The following is a 20,092-nucleotide window of genomic DNA, read 5'->3' as shown; positions in this document are numbered from 1 at the left end:
CACAGGGCACAGCAAGCACTTATCATCTTCATTACAAGAAGCAGAAAAGCCTCAGTAACAAGGTAGAATTTTTTGCTGATTTATCACATTAACAGGTAAACACCATCACAAAGCCCGAAAGCAGAAGGCTCGCTCCGCTGCATCGCCTGAAATCGTAAGTCATGGGAGGAACCCTGACTCAGCCCAAAACTACACCAAAGGGATTCAGATGGAGGCAGAAGTAAACAAAGTTTTAGCATCAACTTCCACCATTCTGGACTCTGGTCAAACAGATCTAGGTCTTTCTGCTCAGCTTAACGAAAGCCTTCGATGGGATGGGATTCTTGAAGACCCTGTGGCAGAGGAAGAAAGGCTGCGAATATACAAGGTGAACAGGAGGAAACGGTACGGGTTGTATATCCAGCAACATTTGCCTGCTGAGCCATGCCCGACTGTCGGGCATTCCCAATTACTTCATGTCAGGGCTTCCTGCACAAGCAGCGATCACACAGAATGCGAAGATTGCTGCAGTTATTTTCCAGGGGAGCAAATGTGAGCTTGTCCTGAATACCGAACAAGCCAACAGTCTCCAAGCTGCAATCAGAGCCGTCAAGAAAATCTCTCAACAAGCTCTGTAGTTCGGCGTTGATTGCTCGCTGTTTTGTGTCTGCATGGAGAACAGAACATTTGCATTTTAAAAACAAACAAAGCAACCTGCTTGCTAAAATACAGATGCAACTTAGGCTACTCCAACAATTCAAAAGTGCTTCTGTCTGCCTATTTGTCTTGCAGGATCACTAGTCGATGCTATTTGTTTATGTCAAAGTAACGCTCATTGCCTGACACCTGAGCTTTTCAGGTATTCAGACACATTGTGAAATTAACAAGCATAGTCCTTGTGGCAGGTGCGGAAATCGAGCATGAGCAGCTGAATGATCTGTTAGTTTGTTTGAAGGCTGAAATCATCTGCAGGTACACAAACTTACTGAGTATTTGAAACTGGGTTTATCCTCATCACTGCACATAACTAGAGAACCATCTGGCCAGTATAAATTAAACACATCAGAAAGCAGGCTGCCTTGTACCCACCTACTTCAACTTCTCATAGTAAAGCAACATCTATCATACACAGTGCTACTATAATATTAAGATAAATAGCCAAGAGTACACTAAAGGAGGTATTTGGAAGTTAGATGGCACATACAAAAGGGAAGTTTTCCAGTTTTCTGAAGCCCTCCTAAAAGATACCACTCTGATTTTTAAACCCCTTCGTAACGTGTCTTTGAATGCGTGATGTTTAAATGTAAGTGATGTTAATATATTTTTTCCGCTGTTTAATACTTTAAACACTGCACGATGCTCAAATGCTTTCACAGACTTTTGCAGGAGCAGGGGCATGCTTCAGGATAGCTTCAAAGCTTTCTAGATCCCAGTAATGTCATTACATGCAAATCTGGAGCTTTTGCAAGCAGATAACCAGATGAACAATAAAAAATACGCAAAAAAACCAAACTATTATGATTTATCTCATATTCTATTGCATCTATTTCTACTCTGCCAGGGATACCAATGAAATGAGCACGCCTGCAAATTCAGAAGGATTTAAACAACAGATTAAGTGTCCAAAAAAACACCACAGCATTTCTCTCAACACAAGTTTGTCATCGTCTATTTTGTTTTTATGAAGTTTAATGCGTAACACATTCTAGTCTTATTTTTATGCTGTATTTACTAATATAGCATTTGAGCATCTACACTTTTATTCAAAATGAACAAGAAATTCCTATCTAGTTAAATACTTGTTATATTTAAAAAGGACTACTGCTTCCACTTGTAGGATATACTGAAACCCATACCAGAAACTGTCTTTGGAAATAAAACTGTATCAGACGAAAGACTCACATACTAGAGGGGATTTTCAGCTGTCCTCAGAGCACTTTTTCAAGTCTTACTAAACTGACAAAACCACATTTGTAATTTTTAAATACAGATGGTTTTATATAGGAAACGCCTTCCTAGAATATGTAACAAGAGTAGCCCATGATATAAGAGAAACAAGAGTGGAGGTTGTACTGGCAGGATATATTACATATTTATTTCTAAGTAAATACCGAAAACACCGAAAAGCTTTAAATGAAAAAATGAAGAGACTTCCCTCTATTACAGTTTTCAGATCATTTATTACCAGTAAAGTAAAAGACAATTTGAAAATTAGAGTGGGAAGACAGTAAACTTCACAGACATCAGAACACTTGCACAGAGCTAATCAGAGCTTTGCAAATGTTGGAACATAAATAATTTAAAAGGTATCTCTACCAATTAAAATATCTTAAAAAGCACGTAATTAAGTTTGCTTTATAAAAATCATGTGTTTTATCCTAAAGCCATACTGTAAGGATAATTTCATTTCTAATTTAACTAGGAATAATTAATGATTACAACTTAAAATAATCTTCTCTCAGATCTCCTGCAAACAAATTCATTGGAAGAACATTGTCAGAGCAATCCAGGGTCCGTGTTCTTCCTGGGTCCTGTGTCCAACCGTGGCCAGCACCACATTTCAGGAGCAAGGTACGTGAAACCACGAAGCAAGCATTGTTGCGATAGCTTTCCCAACGAGCAGTTTTGTCCGTTTGAAACCCACACGCTTAGGGGTTGGGTTGTGCCTTCTCTTACACAAGTCTATCTTGGGGCAATGTTTAAGGGACAATCATGACGTGGACTTAAGACACATCCCCTAAACACTGTAGTCTGAAACCAGTACATTTAATGACAAGACCATGCTGCTCTTAATAGTTTTGGAGCAAAGCCTACCTGAATTTGGCATCCTGTGTCACCCTGGAATTGTTTTTGGATCTGGTTTTCTGAGGCAAGTACCAAAGATTAAGGACATTCTGTTCTGAGCTAATAAATAAGTAAAAAAACAAAACAACAACAAAAAAACAAACCATACAAACTCAAGCCTGGCTTCTTGCTGCATTTTTAGGCTCCCAAATCACTTCAGTTCACACTACAGTATGCTTCCACACCACTCACCCCACGTGCACATACATGCGCTAAGTACAGCTCAAGAACAGGCTCCTGAGTTTTTAACTCACCACAGACAAAATTCACCCTTGGGGCTACGCGCTAAATCCTTGTTAAAAGCAGGTACAGAGCTGACATTGCACCAGAAGGTGACCTGCACCTCAGAGGAGTTCTGGAATCCTTGAAAAAGCCACGGCCAGCTGAGTAAAGCCTCTGAGCTGCTACACCACCCTTGCCACCAACACAAGGCACACAACCAGAAACAGATGCTCTCCACACTACACCGCTCTCTGTGAACGTAGAAAAAAATATCTGGGTAAACTAAGAAATCTCCCCATTTTATTTTCATCAAACTCACCATAAACTAATGCACGTAACATCTGGGTAGGCTTTCATAGTATCTGAGGTTACTCCCTTTGGCCCCAAACCACTTCTGCCTCTTGCACGTGGGACTGGTGGGGTTATCCAGCAGCCTAAGGATAGGCAAATGCTACCCAATCCCACTGACATCCTGAGTGCCAGAGGGGACACGGAACTTTGCAATGAAAACCTCAACAGGGAAGCAGAGCTACAGCTGTGAATTTTGCTACCCAATTAAAATTTGACTGACCTTTGTTACCATTTACCTCTTTCTCAGAAATCCTTTACAACCACCACCATGACAGCATCTCATGTCTGATCCCAACATCTCTGCCCCACTAGTTTCCTGTATACACTGCACATTTCCTGAAACTTTCCTAATTCCGACTCCATTAGTGCAGACATGTTAGCATGGCATCGGTAAAAGCCAGGCGCTGGCGTTCTTCCAACACCACACTGTCAAGACCTGACTTTCCAACAACACAGGGATCATTTCTGGCCTGATAGTCTTCATTACAAGTCCTATTACAGGCACACAAATGTCAGCATGTTACACAGACTGCAGTGCTGTAGATGTCGTTACAACAAGAAGTCATTACAGAAGACACATCGTGCCATTCATCTAAATAACTAGAATTACCTGATCCCTTCTCTGCTGCCTGGAGCTGCAAAAACAGTTTATCTCCTGTTCTACACTTCTTCCCAAATCACACCTTCAAACCAGACATGAATGCCACAGGATAAGGTTTTTGTATCTGTTAAATACAGAATTCCAGATTTTTTTTTTCCCCCAGCAAATTCCAGAAATTGTTCATCTGGAGGAAAGAGCCCCGTGATCTAAACCAAAATGCGTGACAGCTCTGTCTATATATAACGAAACAACCCGGTAGATTTTCTGCAAGAGAGTGAACTGCCCTTATTTTTGCACATCCCCACAAAGCATCAGATACACTTCCACCTGCCAGACACTATTCCACATTCTTCCTCACCTGTAGTTTTTTCTCTAGGAAAATACTTCCCCTTATTTTCATCTGACTACTGCACTGCGGGGTGGGGTAGGGGAGGGAACTCACGACCTTAAAGGTGAAGAAACAAGTTCCTTACAAAGTTATGTCCCAACAGAAAACTGCATTCAGGCCTTTCTGGTGCTTAAAGCAGGAATTGTTAAGAGCTGAGCAAGAGGTGGCGACAGGTAAGGTTCCCTCAGCCTGACTGCAAAGGTACGGGCAGGACGTTAGGTGGGGCTGGGACGGATCGCAGCGAGGGGGCGGCTGGCAGTCAGCAGCCGTCCAGGACACAGTCGCTCCCGAGGTACTCGGCGGTTTCCAGCTCCACGCTGGAGAGGAACCGTCGCATGGACTTGCGGCAGTTGTAATCCAGGGTGGTGGTGTACACAGTCTTGGCGTGCTTCGGGTAGACGATGGTGGTGCTGGTGAAACGCTGGGGCTTGTTGCGGGGCTCGAAGTGGACCTCTGCTTTGTAACTGCGCCACGTGCAGTTAGGGACGCAGATGACCGTCTGACTGCAAGAGGAAACGCTCAGGCCCACTGGCATGTAGACATCGTCGATGAAGTGCTTCTCCGAGTCGTACTTGACCGAGGATGTGTACCTGAAACGCGAGAGGGAGACGTGAGCGAGCTCTGCTCCGGAGCAGCGGGCTGTGGTTTCTGGAAAATGGAGCCGTCGAGCATCTGGGTTGCTCCTCAGCTCTGCACCTGGACACACAATGCAAAAACTGTCTGCTGGTGCCTCACTCATTTATGGGAAGAGAAAAAAGCCTTATGTTAGCAGCACACCTGGCCCTGTTACTGCTTTGCCAGCACCGTGAAACATTTTCTCAACCCTACCGTCCATCATTTTAAGGCTGAGTTGTATAAAGCCTAAGGACACCTTTCAAACTCCAGTGCCTAAATCCAGAGGCCTAGACTCGTGTTTAGGCTTTGCACATAAGCATCCTAATTCCTTGGAGTGCCGAGTCCATTGAAGCACACTTTATTTTCTCAGTTTTCCTCTGTCAGCAGTCACACAGGAGCTCTCTGCTGTCACTCCCGGCATGGGGCACTGTCTGAAGGCAAACTTTAAAATTCAACCAACAGGAAAAATTTACACTTCAAGCTCCACCAACAAGAAAACCCTCCACGGCTGGTCTACAGAGCAAAGCTCTCATCCTTTACCCCTCAACAGCTCTGGGTCTGCTTTCACCTGGTGCTAAGCGCCTTCAGCTCCAGCCCCAGGTGGGCTCCTTCCCCGCAGCAGGGCAGCCTGCGTTTTTTACCCTCTCCTGCCCTGGGCTTCCCTTTGATTGCAGCAGTAATCGACTGGGAACCTTCACTTCTCCTAACCGTAAATCATGACCTTCAAAGGAGTAACTCACAAGCTGCGAAGTGATGCAGTACATTAAAAAACGATACACTCTCTTAATATTAACTCTTCTTTGAGTTCACACAAGCAGCCACAGTTGATAAAAGTACTTAGTATGAGGTTGGGAGAGCAAAACTTTTCCCCTAATAAAGCATTTCTAGAAAGATGGCTCTTTGAAGACCTCTCGTGACTACCTTCTGGTTAATCAGTTCAGAGGCAACGTGCAATGAAGTAAAAGCAGGACGGTAAAATACAAGAAGTCTTCCTGGAAAAAAAACACATGGGATTAAAAAGAGGCTGAACACTCCTTTAGCCTGTGCAAATGTCCAGGTCCAGGAATGTACAGCTGCATGAGCAATAGCTCTGCAAATAAATTAACTTGACTCAGAGGCACTGATAAGGCCTAGCTACTCCTTTACATGCTAACTCATTCCAAACTAGACGCCTGTAACGTAATATTTACCTTATTTCCTTTGGTGGTAAAGGGTCAAACTCAACTCCTTCGCCAAAGGATAAAGGACACAGTCTTGGAGGGCAGCTGGCGAGAACAGGGCTGGGAGAGAACACGGAGTTCTGCAAAAATACAAAAATAATCCCTTTTATGTCCCAGTTTGCTATATTCTGTCAAGGTCCACATTATGTACAAGGGAACCTGCCAGTCAGGGATGTGCCTACGGGCACCGCCTGCAGGGTCCAACTCCACACACCAAGGATGGGGGCAAGGTAAGGATTTTGAAGACAAAGTGCTAACCCTGGGAGCTGACTTCAGAGAAGCCAACGCTGGAAATGGAAAGGAAATAAAGTCCCTAGGTACAGCGTAACTTTCTGTAGCATAAACTACGACAGTAAAACACAAACGTTCACATTTATGAGCTCACCTCCAACGTACAGTTAATGCTGCACGAGTCTAGGAGATCGCTTTTTGCCGAATTCACCAGACCTCCCCCCAGGGAGACGACAGCAGAGAATTACTACAGGCACCTCGCAGCGAGCAAACTTCAGCTCGCAGCTGTGCCACGGCCCCCACGCACGCCAGCCCAGCTCCCTCCCGGCCGCCTGGGCAGGATCTGCTCACCCTCGCTGAGCAGGGTGCACCGGAGCACCCCCGAACCCCCCTGCCAAAGGGCAGGGCCGGGGGGCGCTGAGCCCACCGCCCTGCGGCTGGAAGGGGCCGGGGGGTCCCCAGGGACCCTGCAGCCGCTTCTGCGCCCGAGCTCCAGCACACGGCCGGGGAGGCTGAGGGGCAGTTTCCCCGTTCCCCCGCACGAAAGGAACGTGCCCCCCCCCCGGCCTGCGGTTCCCAAAGCGCCCCCCCAGCAGCCGCACCCCTCCCAAACCCCCGGCACAGCCCGTGCGCCCCTGCCCGAGCCCCAGCGGCTCCCCAGCCCCCCCCGGGGGAAGCACCGGCGGCTCCTCCCCGAGCCGGCTGCCGCGAGCCCGACGCCCCCCGGCCGGTTTCCGTCCCCTTTCCACCCCCCCACCCCCCCGAAGGCCGCTGCGGGGCCGCTACTCACCGCGGCGGGGGGCGCGGGGGGCTCGGGCTCGGCGGCGCGCTCGGGGCTGCCGGCGGCGAGCGGCCAGGGCGGGTGGGAGGGCCCGGGGCTGGGGGGCAGCCCGGAGTCGGGGCTGTCGAGGCCGGAGTCGCCCCGCTTCCTGGCGTCCGGCAGCTCGGGCACGTCCCGCAGGCTGAGCCGCCCCACCATGGCACCGCCACCGGCACCGGCACCGCCGCGGGGCTCCGCGCCCTGCGCCCGGGCGGCGGCGGGAGGGGGCGCGGCCACGAGGAGGGGGCGTGGCTACGATAGGGGGCGGGGCCACAAGGGGGGCGTGACCGTCATGAATGGGGCGTGAGCGCGGTGAATGAAGGCGGGGTCGCAGCGAATGGGGCGTGGGTGTGGCAAAAAGGGGCGGGGCGAGGGAAGGGGGCGGGGCTTGCCCCCGGCTCTTTCCCGCGTCCCCGTGCCGCAGCCCGCCGGGGTCAGCGCCCCCCGGACGGAGGGATGGAAACGGGGCTGGGAGCTGCTGGGAGCTGCTGGGAGCTGCTGGGAGCTGCTCCCTGCCCGCACCCAGAACCCCCATCAACCCCACTCCCGGTGGGCAAGGGGCAACCTGCGGCCAGGGCAGACCCCAGCCGCCAGCACCCACCCCGCGGTGCCGCTGTAAGCAACAAATGCACCCACTGGGTGCTGCGGGCTCCAGGCGCACCCACACCTTCCAACGCCAATGAGAACGTCTCACACGAGGCTGTGGATCTGCATTCCCCGGAGCAGCACAGTGGTGCCATGTGTCGCACTATGCCGCCTCTTCCAAGCGCACGAACCCCTGCTGCCAACTTTGAGCAAACCAAGAGCGGGGCAGCGGCTGCTGCCAGGGCAGGAGCAGGACGGGAGCGGGGCCGTAACTCTGCCTGGACCCCAGCAGGCAGCACGCAGTTGGCAGCACTGGTTGCAAACAAGGGCCTGCAGCAGGCTGTGACGCAGCAGCTTTTAGGCACCGGCTTGGTTCACCCCATGAGCTGACCCGGCCAGGCCACGTCAAAGCAGCTCAGCACGTCCAGAAAACAGTCGCAGGATCCAGGGCTGCGATAACTTGCCCTGAGCAAGCTGCAAGGGCTGAGTATACACATGCACATGACCCCTCTTAAATAATTTTCCTACACAGATAGGATAGAAAACACTGAGCTCTGTCCCAGAGGTGGGGAAATGAAGACAGGCTGAACATTTGGCTGAAGTTTAACAGCGCCCTTCAAAACCCCCAAGTTCCCCTCCGAGCTGCTCTTTCTCAAACTCCCCCTGAAGATTTGGGCCCACGAAGCAGCGCTGCCATCCTCAATCACATTTTTTTTTTTTCAGGCAATGCTGCAGAAGGTGAAACAGGAAAACAAAAGTGGTCTTTTCTAGCGCTAGATGAGACTAAGGGAAAGGTTTTTGGAAAATCCTAATGAAATAATTGCGCCATGTCATCAGATTCAGTGGGGGAATACTCTCGTGGAGGGAAAGCAAATGTCTGCAGCCAGCCAAAGTAAACACTCCCCGGTGCAGTAACAAGCTGTCTGGCCTGATGGGCCCAGCACAAGTGAACCCAAACCCTTAAAAAGAATTCCTCCGCTGCCCCAAAATTAAAAGCAGAGCAGAGCTTTCAGCCGTAGGCGTCTGTGGTTTGCAGCTATGCGGTGCTGGGAACTCCGGATACTTCCTCCAGGAATTTACATTCCTTTGAAGAAATACTATGAGGCTGTTTGTCTTTGCTGAAAAATGCAGATGGAAACAAAAAGAACATTAAGATTTTTTGATTGAAATCTTTGGGGTCTGAGCAAATGCACCGGACAGGTGTTTTGTTCCTTTTGATTTAAATACAACCCCCCCGAAAAGAGGGATTTTTGGTCTCCACAAGCAATGGGAAAGCCGATCGCTTCTCGCTCCAAAATCTCCCATAAAAACCCTTGATGAAATTAGACGCCTCAGAAGGCGCTGCAGCAGTTTCCAGATGAACGCGATTATTATTTCAGAGCTGCCACGGAGCTCCTGGGCTAAAAACCACTCTGCCAGTAATTGAGTTAGCGCAATTTAGGGGGGGGAAACCTGCGGTGTCTCCCAGCAGCTGCTCCTGCAGGGATCGGGGCCGATGGGTGCCGCAGGGATCAGGGCAGCGAGGTCTGAGGGTGAGGATCTCGGCGGCTGCGAACTGCACAGGACCACGGCTGGCCATGTCTGGGATGCTGCAGAGCCATGCAGGCTTCTGGAAATGTTGCTGCTCTTTACTTACTAACCCAAAGACTCCCATGCTGGCCTGAGAGAATTTTTTTCTGCCCTTCCTGCATCTCGTTTCTGGGCTTGGCAGCTGAAACTGAAGTGTTTGGGCAGCCTGAGGTGGCTCTGCAGCCAGCTCTGCCTCCTGCGGTGCCAGTGTCCAGAGCTGACAACTTGTTTGCTAGGGCAAAAGCGAAGGGTTTAAGGAGAATTGTAGCTACCCGATAACCGAGCTGCTCCCCTCTGAAAGCCTGTCTCTCTGTAAGCCTCCCATACCATGCGGATCTGTACAAACGCTGATGGCATTGGAAATCTTTTCCCCTGCCTGTTTGTCCACGTTATTTACTTTCTAACTGCCTGCACGCAGCTGGGACAGAGCAGATACGATACCTTATCAAGATCCTTCTTCCATAAAGGACTTTCCACTGGGGCTGGGCTCGCTCGGTTTAATCAGCAATCAAACAATAGCTACATTGACGGCGATCAGGGCTCCATCACTGTGTGCGGGGTGAAACAACTCAGGAGGACCCTGTGTTACTTGATAACGATGGAAAATTATTTCCAAATGATGGGAAATACCAGGCTGCTCCCGTGGGTGCCGACCACAAACCCGCCAGGCACCGACTCCTGCTCACGGCCAGGCTTTGAGGCAGCAGGATTAACACCAGCCCTGGGAGCGGTTCAGGTTCCTGCAGCTCGGCTGGAAGGACACTGCGGGCACCGAGCAGTGCCACCACCCCTGGCTGGCAAAATATCCACGTCCACGTGCTCCCACCTGGACTCGGGCTCAGCACCAGCAGAGCTGTTCTGGCTGAGATGAACGAACGAGCACAGGCTTTATACCGAGCAATTCTGGGTGACCTTAGCAATCGCCGCTGTAACCGGCCCCACCTACAGCGAGCCCACGGAGGAATGCATTCTGCTGAGCAGCTTGCAGACGCAGCCCGAGCATGAAGGCTCCACCTCATTGTCCCAAGAGCAGCACGGCCACAGCACAGCATCCTGCCCCCTGCCAAGCCGCAGCCGGGGAAAGGCTCGCGGAGGCTCAGGCGTCGTCACTCGGATGCTCAGATTCATCGCTGTAAAATTTGGTGAAAGAAATAAACACCCACGTCACCTCACGCAGGCTTTCTCCTGCCTGACGATGGAGGGGGCAGGACCAGCAGAGCAGCAGGAGCAAAGCGAATGAGTCACTGAGTCTCCAAGCTAAAGGAACTCCTCCAGCATTATGTATCGTATGGAAAAAAGGCACTACCTCTTAATTACTTTCAAAGGAAAACGTTGAGATCCCTCAGAAATCTTTCCAGCAGTTAGTCATCACAGATGATCCCATTATTTATGGGCACGAGGTCAGCTCTCCCAGTCTGCCTCCACCGCGCCGGGAGCTGCCGCAAACGCCAGTGCTGCCCGTGCTGGAGCTACAGAAGCCCCCGAGGTGGGGAAGCCAGGGGAGAGAAGAGCTACGAGAGAACTGCAGGCAGACAGCAGTGGCTCCCTGGCTGCGGCACGTTTTGGGAGTGGTGCGGCACGGCCCCGTCCTGGCCGCTGCAGTTGTGGGGCAGTCGGACAGAAAACGCCCAGCGGCTGAACGTCAGCAACCATTTAATTCATTACAGTGTCACAGTCCAACGTACAGCCAGAATTACACCTCGGCCAAAAAACATTAGAAGTGGCATTTTATACAGAAAAAAAACCCTCTCCTTTATCCCACAGAGATGTAAATCCCCAAAAGCTAACATATATACGTACAGACGTGCCAAATCCGATAAATACCCAAGAGTCAGGGGGACGATATCCTTAAACGTGAAAGTAGAAAACTGCCAAGTTGCCCTCTAAAAGTAGAACTCGACTGTAACAGTCTTCAAAGGTTGGAACTAAAAATCCATTTTTTCTTTTATTTCTTATCTCCAGAATGAAATGCAGATAATGAAACAGGAGAAGCCTTCAGGGGAAGATACGCGACGATAACTCGAACATCATATTCAGCTATTCATAATTTAGTTAGAGAATCATCCAGAGTCATAGCAAAGAAAAAAATTAATCTAAAATAAATTATTTAGCCCCCCCCAGGGAATAAGGAATCTCTGCAAAGCCGTGTTCCCTCCGCCCCAGCTGTTGTATCTGATAACGTGTGAGCCATCCTGCACACGCACCGTGAGATAGCGCGTCCTCTGGGAAAGGCTCTTCATAACTCCAACGCTCTTCCCAACACCCTTCCTTCTTTTGTCACCCGACGTGAAATCAGGAGAAGAAATAAATGAAGCTAAGCCAGACTTGGGAAGATTTGTAAAACTGGAGTGATGAGAAACTGCCGTCCCTCACAACCGCTGCTGGGGCATCACCGCAGCTGAGCACCCGCACGCTGCAGCCAGGGTCCAGAGCTGGGGAGACCCCTGAAAACGTGTCCCAAAGAGACGGTGTGGGTGTACCTGTCAGCACACACCTCCCTGCAGCTGCAGATCGGTGTTAGCAATACCTGACTAGTGAGGGTTTCATCTCTGCGGATTTATTCTTTCTGCTTGAATCCCGTGATCAAGTCCTGACTGTTCGGGCGCAGGCTGACTTGCTGGCTGTGCGGAAGGAGTACAGGGTTTTTACCAAGTCAGGCACGAGATCTGCCCTCCCAAAACCACCCAGCCGAGGAGAGGGAAGGGGTGCAGCCCACACCCCTGCCACCACCCAGCCCCCTGCCCTGAGGGTGCACTGGGACAGCACCGAAACACAACCAGGTAGGCACAGGAACCTCTCATTTCCCCCCAGGTTCTGGTGAATCTCAGGGTTTGGGTGCACACAGCTCATTTTCCTGCAGTGTGTCTCACCCCTTCCTTCCTCCCAGATGTGCCACAGCGAATACTAAAATTCAGAGCGACCACAGCCCCCTAAGAACATGGTCCTAAGGCCCAACTTTATGTGGGGGGAGCCCCCCCGAGAAGGCGTCTGACAGCGCGATCACTCCTCACCTCCCAAACTGTTACATGACTTTTTATTTCCTGCAAATCCGAGTGAAGCTTGAGTTAAAATAAAGCAGGCACAACTGGTTTATCTGCCCCTAAATCCACGTGGGATTCGATTGTTTACCGATCGGGCATATGCCTCCCAAGAAAAGCACACAGAGGAGTTTAGGAAGAAATCCAGCGTCACTAACGAGGAGACGACATGTCCCTGCCTGAAACTCCCCTGGGAGGCTTACACAAGGGTCAGGGGAGGGATGCTGATGGCCACAGACCCCAAGCCAGACCCTGCTCTGTGCTGGCTTTGTAGCTGGGTGCCAGCGTGAGCTGGACCCCCAGGAAGGGGGGCCCAGGTTATCTGAATTATTTCACCTCTGGTGCTCCTCCTCTCCCCACGCAGAGGAGGAGGAGGAGAGGAAGGCCTTTGAAGTCTGAGGCTTTTGTAAGCATCCTGTCTGGGGAAGAGGCCCTGGCAGCTGCAGGCTCCAACATTTCCAGCATCTCTCCATGCAGGGCAGCAAAGGGGCCAAAGGGGCAGACCCAAGCCCTGGCTATGCCCCTTGGCATGAGAACCAGGGCTGGTGCCGTACCACACTTATCCCACGAACAGCCCTCTGTGGATGGAGGGCGAGACGCAGCACGGGACCTCCCATCAGGGACAGGGGCCGAGCCCAGCACATGCGACGGAAATAACAAGGAGCTGGAGATGGGCTCCGCGGATGTTTAGTTTGGCCTCCAGGGTATCAGGCAAGGCTCAGAAGGCATTCATTCAGCCCTGTCCCCCTGTTCTGAAAAGGAGCTGCCTTGCTGTTTTCCTGGTGGTTTATGCGTGCCTGTTCTGGGAGCAGGGGTGAAACCTGCACCGGGCATTTCCAATGGTTTCAGTGGAACTGCAGGTGCCTGGAGCCCAGCTGTTAAAGGTTTTTTAGCCCCTTTATTTTTTTTTTGTTTTGTTGTTATTGCCCTCCCACCCCCCCAATAAATAATGAAACAGAGGAACAGCTCTGAAAGCAGGGAGTGAGCAGTAACATTGAGTTCTTGGGCAAAAGCGTTAGTAGTGTTGCAGCAGCAGAGCCTGGCTGGGCTGACGGCTGGGATGCCAAGCGTATCGCAGCCGGATATTCTCTGAATCCACCCAAACCACATCTGTAGCTGCTGACTTCCAGGTACCTGTTTTCTCCACCACACAGGGTTTCATTCATGCTAAGCTACCTAAAGGCAAACACCTTGGTCAGATTCTCCCTCGGTCTGAGCAGAGCTGCAGTGCCACGGTGTACGATGGTTAACAGATCACAGGGCACGACAATCACGGGACACGAATTTTTCAGCAGCAGCTTTCTGTAAAACCTAAGTCCGAAGAGCTTTGCTCCCAGCGACTGCAGCCAGTCCTGAGCAACAGCCTTCTCTTCTGCGGGCTTAGAGTCTTTTTTTGATGAGCTTCTCCAGTTTCCGTATCCGAGAGGACTCCTGCTCCGGCGTAGGAGTGCTCAGCGAGAGGGAGCCGGTGCTCTCCGCTCCAGAGGGCGGTGCCGGGAGGCGCTGGCGGAAGAGGTCCAGCATGCTGCTTTGCTCGCTCCTCTTCAGGCCCTGCGAGAGCAAAGAACAACGAAGCCATGAGGTTAGACTTTCCTGACCGAGGAGCAGGCGTGCATGATGACGGCCACAGCAGAGCCTGTTTCAAACCTCGATCCTTTGTTTGCCCACCAATTGCAGATCTCTGGGTGAGCCAGAAACAACTGAGCTCAGCCCCAGCATAGCTATAAGCAAGGTAACTGACCTGAGGAAGTATTCTTCAGTAGCAACTCTACACACTTTCAGAGTACAGAGGATACACTTGCCTTAAAGAGTGCTTTTCCCACTCCCAAACCCCTCCATATTTCTACTGAAAAAGTCCCCAACAATCTCAACACCGCTCTAGCAAACGCAGGATTGGTTCTAACCTTCATGTCTAGTATCTTCTGGAAAGTGTCTGTGCTGCAGTCAGCAAGGAGCTTGATGTAATTGTCAACAAATACAACCGGGGGCTCGTGCGGAGCCATGACCACCTGCCAAGACGAGAGAAAAAAAAAAAAAGAGATCAGATAACTTTTAGGAGTTAAAGCCACTGCTCAGTTCAGGCACAGGAGCGACAGCAAGACTGGTTTGTTGTAAAATAAAATGCTTAAGGAACAGGAAAGGTGTTGTATGTGCTGACAGTGACCGAGAGTGAAGAACAGCAAAGTAAAGAGCAGCCTAGGAGCAGAGAAGGGGTCTCTTCCTGCCCAGCCAGCAGCTCTCGGACCGAGGGCCTGCAGGAGCTGTGAATCGCGTTGCAAAGAGCAGCAGGACTTCGTCTGCGTGCTTGTCAGCTGGCAGGCACTAGCGTGTTGTCAAAGCTCAAAATTTTATCTCGTTGCGTGGGGAAGCCTTGCTGGGCAGTCGGTGGTTGCTTGGGGAAGAAAGGCAGCGCCGGTGGCAGGGGGGCGCTTAGGGAGTCCCAAGCCCACCGGCAGATCGGGCAGCAGGCGGCTGGAGGCCACCCAGACCCTCCCTTCGGCTGCGCCTCCCTCCTGTGCAGAAGCAGAACAGACACAGCATCTCACAGGGTAACCTGACAGCGCTCTTCCTGCAGATGCTCCCGCCCCAGAACAGCGTGGGGCACAGCGAGCTGCTTCGCAGCCCTCCTGCTTCGTACCCGTTGTGCACTTGGCTGCTGCGTGCTTTGGGTGCAGCCCCTCCTGCACACATCTCTGGGGGCTGGGACGCAGCGTGCACCCCTGCTGCCTTCTGCCGGAGCTCTGACCCTCCCCGTCCCAACAACACGTCACGTCAGGAATAAAATTAAAATGGGGACCTGGAGCTACGAAGACGATTACTTACTCACTGGTGTATTTTCCCCTCCACGAGCCGTGAGTTCCACAAAGAACACGGCTTTAGGTAATGCTCGGGAGCAGAAGCACCTCTCTGGGAAGTACGTACGCACATGCAGGGCAGAAACAGCCCAGGACCAGACTCTTCCCTGTCTCTGAAAACGTTTCCATATGTTTCCACTGACCCATCTCACCCCACGCTGCATTCTGTCACCGAGACGTTTCTTTCTTTCGCTGCACTTCAGACCAATGAAACATCATAGCCGTGTGTACACTTATAAAGCCTTAATTTACAGCCCTTGTAAAAATCGTATGCCAAGATGAAAAGCTGGAGCTTCAGACACCGGGGCCAGAGGAGAAAGGAAACAGCTCTGCGGGACGTGCGCGCTGAGATTCCCTCCTCCGTGCTCGCATCTGCGCTTTCTACGGCTTCAATGAAATAATTTGTTTGTGCCATCTACGGGCTTAACGGTGCTCCCGCTGAATTAGCTGCGCTGGTACAAGGCAGGACACAGCACTGTGCGGTGGCACTGCGTGCAACGCAGGCATCGTTTCTGAACGGCCTCTGTACTGTGCAGGAGAGCCCTGAAAACCCCGAGGAGGAGGGCATTAGGCCGTACTTTTGATGGAGTGAAATGGTTCTTACAAAAAAGACTCTTTAATGGACAATTTGGAAGCAGCAGAGAGAGAGTCTGAGCACTGACAGAAAGAGACGACCCGCAAGGCAAACAGAGAGGACAAACAGTCAGCTCTGGGCTCCTGCAAGCAAACCGTCCGACAGAAATACCGGTGGCCCAGCACGAACGGGCACTTCTGAGAGGCTCTTCTACCCCGTAACCGAGAGACTGGTGCTGACACTAGCCCCAGATGCTGGGCTGTGGGTTACCCAGACGTCAGGCAATCGTGTTCAGCCACTGCAATTAACAAATCTTCATCAGCCAACCACTCAGCCTGCTCGCCTGCTGATTATATGGGGCATTATTTTGTAAAATCACTCCGCGGAGCATTGAACGCTACGAGCGTATCGCTGTTTAATTACTACCTGCTCTGACACCGAGCCCTCACTTGGGGCCGGCAGAAATGCTTTATGCAGCAGCACGGCAAGGATGGGATGTCTGAAAAAGCAGCCGTGCTGCTAATGCAGAGCCCGTGAACCTGCCACGCTTCCACCACTTGTGCTCGCTGCCCGAGGCTCAGGGCTCAGCAGCAGCAATCCATCTACGCTGCCTTCACGTCAGCCCCGATGAAGCCAGGGTGATATTAAGGGGACAGAAATTACTTCCACTACTTTTCTGATTGTGTATGCAAGCTTCAAGGAAAGCCCTGATTGTGCATGCAGCAGGCACCCATCTTCCTGCTCCTGTTAGCAATAAAAAGGAATTTTTCTCCGGGTCATTTCTACAAAAAATTTAGACTTGCTTTAACTCCTCTACTAACATCTCAGTCGTTTTATTCCAAAAGCAGAGAATTTCAGAACTGATTTATGAAGTCAGAGTGCAAACTGACCGGTGACACTGCCTAGGGAGCAGAGCCACGCTGAGCAGTGGGCAAGCAGAGGGAGCCCGGCCTCTGCACCCGCAGGATCACAGAACTGTAGGGGTTGGAAGGGACCTCAAGAGATCGCCGGGTCCAACCCCATCGGGTCCAACCCCTCCTTGCCTCGGCCGTGGTTTGTGCAAGGCTCTCGCTGCTGGCTGGCCATCCTGTCTGACACGGGGTGCCACCAAGTCACATCCCCACGGTGCTGAGAGCGAGCGGGGGACAAACCCCCTCTGCTCAGCAGAGCACTACTGCAAAGCTCCCAGGGCTTCCCTTGGGATCAAGCCTGACTTCTTATGTCAGAGACACAACAGCAGGGGGAAGGGGAGGCAGGGAGATCGCTTTGCTTGTTACGCTTTAAGAAGACAACACACTGCTTTTGGGTCATTTTCCAGGCACCAGGTCTGGAAAATGAAAAAGGACTCTGGTGAATACAGTAACCCAGACATGTTTGCACTGGCTGTTACACTAGACAGTAAACAGGTGACTCAAGCACGGCTTGGCTCCCCTGCGCGATGGAGTCTGCACAAAGGCCTGGAGTAACCTGAACTGGAGGCTTTGCCCTGAGGCAGACACTTACGGATGTTAGCTCCGATTTTCACGAGCTCCCAAGGAAATCTGGTGCCCCGACTCTTCTAGTAAGCAGAACCCGAGCGCTCAAGTTATCTTGAAAAATGAGGACCAAAACCCAAAGGCTATGTTAAAAGGGAGCGGCAGCAAAACCAAGGCAGATCAGCCAGGTCTCTAGAACAGCTGGCAGCACACCCGTACGAGCACGCATACATTCACATGCGCTCTGCAACGCTGCGTTCAAAGGAAGGGCCCCCTGGAATTCGCTCGCTCCGGTTCCCAGCCCAGCAGTCTGGCTGGCAGCTTATCAAAAGTCTTGAGTTACCTTCAGGATCATTTCAGCCCGAGTCATGCCTTTCACCACTATCCGCGTGTAGCTGGCGGGAGCCTTCCTCACCACCTGGGACCCAATGGAAGGCAGATCCAGGAGAACCATCTTCAGGGAGTGGGTGTCCAGCAGCAGCTGCAACAGCAAATTGCACCCCGTTAGCCAGGCCCCGTAAACCAGGCTGCCTCAGCTGCTATAATCCAACAGGCTTAAAAGTTTAACGCTTCTCACGCTGAAAACATCCTGGTAATTGGGCTGCAGGAGCAGAAGGAGCAGAAGGAACCGACCCTTGTCACGGCTCTTCAAGGAGACAAGATCACCCTCGGCTGTTTATCCCCACGGCTATTTATCAGCACCAGTTGTTGATTCTGACAGAGCGCTGCTCTGCTGCTTGCAGTGACTTGTGGCTGCAAAACACCCGGCACAGACGGATTTCTCCGTCCTCTTCCCTTTGACAGCATAAACTGAGACACCTTGATTACCTGTAGCTGTGCCATTATTTAAATATCAAGGTCAAATGAATTAACACCATGCTTTCTCTTGCACCTAACCAGCAATTATACCAGGATTTCTGCATTTACTCAACCACTTGATTTTTTTAATTATTATTTTAAAGAAAACTGCAACACAGAACTACACAATATCCTGTGCTATCTGACACACGAAATTCATAGCCTGCTGTATGGTGGTTTTTACCAGACCAGCAGCTATACAAGCAGCAAACAGCAGCCACTAAATTCAGCAGAGTGCTCAACCACTGTCTGATAATGAAGTGTTGTGGGTTAGAATATCATAGAGCAAGTTACCCCAAATACTGCACCCCCCTGATTACACTGGGTGTGTTTAAAGAGATGAGAAAAAACTGGCAGAGGCTAGAAATCTGAAAGTAGCAGCAAAGGGACTGAGCGATTACCTACTTTGAGAAAAATGGGACGTAAAAACAGTCTGAGAAGGACACAGGAGCTTCTTGCAGTAGTTTGTCATGGGCAACTTGCTTTTCCTTTCTACGATCACACTGAGGACGATCTCACTACGACACATTAGGCAGGTGCTTAGGAGGTTTGTTGTTAGGGTGCTCTTGATACTTTGACTGGCAAAGGGAGAGCTCAGCTGCCTGGGAAGGTGCCTAGGACCTCCTCCCACGTTACAGGGTCGACTGTGGCCACACCACTACACACCTGCTTTAACCCTGCCCTCCACCAGAACGTACCCCTGTTGCCTTACACTGACTGTACAATTTCCAGACAACCAGAGAGCACTCAGCTGTACCAAATTCAGGCCATGTAACAGTTCTCGGCCCCTTTTCACCAACTGCCTTTTATGTCTTGAGCACAGAAGTGAAATACTACTGCCAACGCGACTGCTTGTTCTTACCTGTTCTGCTCCCACCATGCTAATGGGTTTGCACTTGAAGAGGTGGTTAATGAACTTGGGAATGAAGGAGCTGCAGCGAAGAGACAAAATGACACAGATGTCAGCATTTGGAGTCGTACAATATTCTGTGGTAACAACGCATGCAAAACCAGAACAGCACGGCTTTCCAGAGAGACACAGTAAGCGCGTGGTTCTCCATCTGACTGGGCACACTAAGCATACTAAATGCAAAAGAATTGTACCTGATTTTTTTTTTTATCTATGCTGATCTTAGAGTTGAGAAGTTGCACACACACTCTGTAAATAAATTCCTAGAGGGTACACATGAAGTATTACAGTACAAGTTCAAGAACAAGCAAACTATTGCACATGACAACTACAAGCAACACACCAAGATTTGTACAGCTATTCATGGAGTGGAAGTATCTTGATTGTATCCAGGACCTACATTTCTCTGCATACTAGTAATTCCATAGCATGCACACTACGGACTGGACTTGAGGTCCAGCCAAGGCTGGAGGTCTGCTGGGCCCTGGACATTCGCACAGCACGGCACTCTTCCAGACAGCTCCTAGCCAACGCAATCAGGACAATGAGAAGTTTTGTGAAAAGGAAAACACCATTACCCTCTTTTATTAATATGGGCTTTAGACTCCAAAAGATTATTAAATTACATACGAAACGGTGCAGAATTTGGCAAAGACAGAAGCTAAGCCCAACATTCATCACCTTGGGCAACGTCTTCCGGAACATCAGCTTTGGTTTTAGCCTTTTGCTTCTCGATACTAGGCTTGGTGGTAGCTTCACCCTTCAGTGGGAAAGCCGATGCTCCCTTTTAGCAGGAGGGCTGGCAAGACAAGCTCCTGCCCTACCAAGCTGCAGCCCCAGGAAAACCCAGAAGTGAGTGTGAGGAGTCAGAGGCAGCAGTGCAAACCCCTCCGGATCGGGTGAGCCATCTGTCTGGACCACACCACCAATCCTGTTGTCTTCCTTTTACTGTTTTAC

The 20,092-nt window shown here is 50.8% G+C and overlaps 2 protein-coding genes across 2 annotated transcripts in view; both read right to left on the bottom strand.

Moving 5' to 3' along the window:
- Positions 1-2,139: 2,139 nt before the first annotated feature.
- RFLNB (refilin B) lies at positions 2,140-7,502 on the bottom strand. The gene is made up of 3 exons (XM_066979832.1): positions 7,242-7,502; positions 6,191-6,300; positions 2,140-4,975 (listed from the first exon to the last, which is right to left on the bottom strand). Exons 1-3 carry the CDS (start codon positions 7,428-7,430, stop codon positions 4,645-4,647), a joined length of 630 nt encoding a protein of 209 aa, XP_066835933.1. The 5' UTR covers positions 7,431-7,502; the 3' UTR covers positions 2,140-4,644.
- A 3,559-nt stretch (positions 7,503-11,061) lies between these two features.
- Positions 11,062-20,092, bottom strand: part of VPS53 (VPS53 subunit of GARP complex) — a 62,692-nt gene continuing 53,661 nt past the window's right edge. The window contains 4 exon segments of the mRNA XM_066979827.1: positions 11,062-14,014; positions 14,368-14,472; positions 17,711-17,848; positions 19,088-19,157. Of these exon segments, the coding sequence (XP_066835928.1) occupies positions 13,844-14,014; positions 14,368-14,472; positions 17,711-17,848; positions 19,088-19,157 (484 nt within the window). The 3' untranslated portion in view covers positions 11,062-13,843.

Source organism: Anser cygnoides, chromosome 18 (assembly GCF_040182565.1).
Source record: "Anser cygnoides isolate HZ-2024a breed goose chromosome 18, Taihu_goose_T2T_genome, whole genome shotgun sequence".
Lineage (NCBI taxonomy): Eukaryota > Metazoa > Chordata > Aves > Anseriformes > Anatidae > Anser > Anser cygnoides.
This window is presented reverse-complemented; position numbering and strand designations above follow the sequence as displayed.

Coding starts and splice junctions, on each gene's coding strand:
- RFLNB (XM_066979832.1), bottom strand. CDS start 7,430: ATGGTGGGGCGGCTCAGCCTGCGGGACGTGCCCGAGCTGCCGGACGCC. Junction 6,301..7,241: donor CCCCCGCGCCCCCCGCCGCG/GTGAGTAGCGGC, acceptor GTATTTTTGCAG/AACTCCGTGTTCTCTCCCAG. Junction 4,976..6,190: donor TTACCACCAAAGGAAATAAG/GTAAATATTACG, acceptor CTCGCGTTTCAG/GTACACATCCTCGGTCAAGT.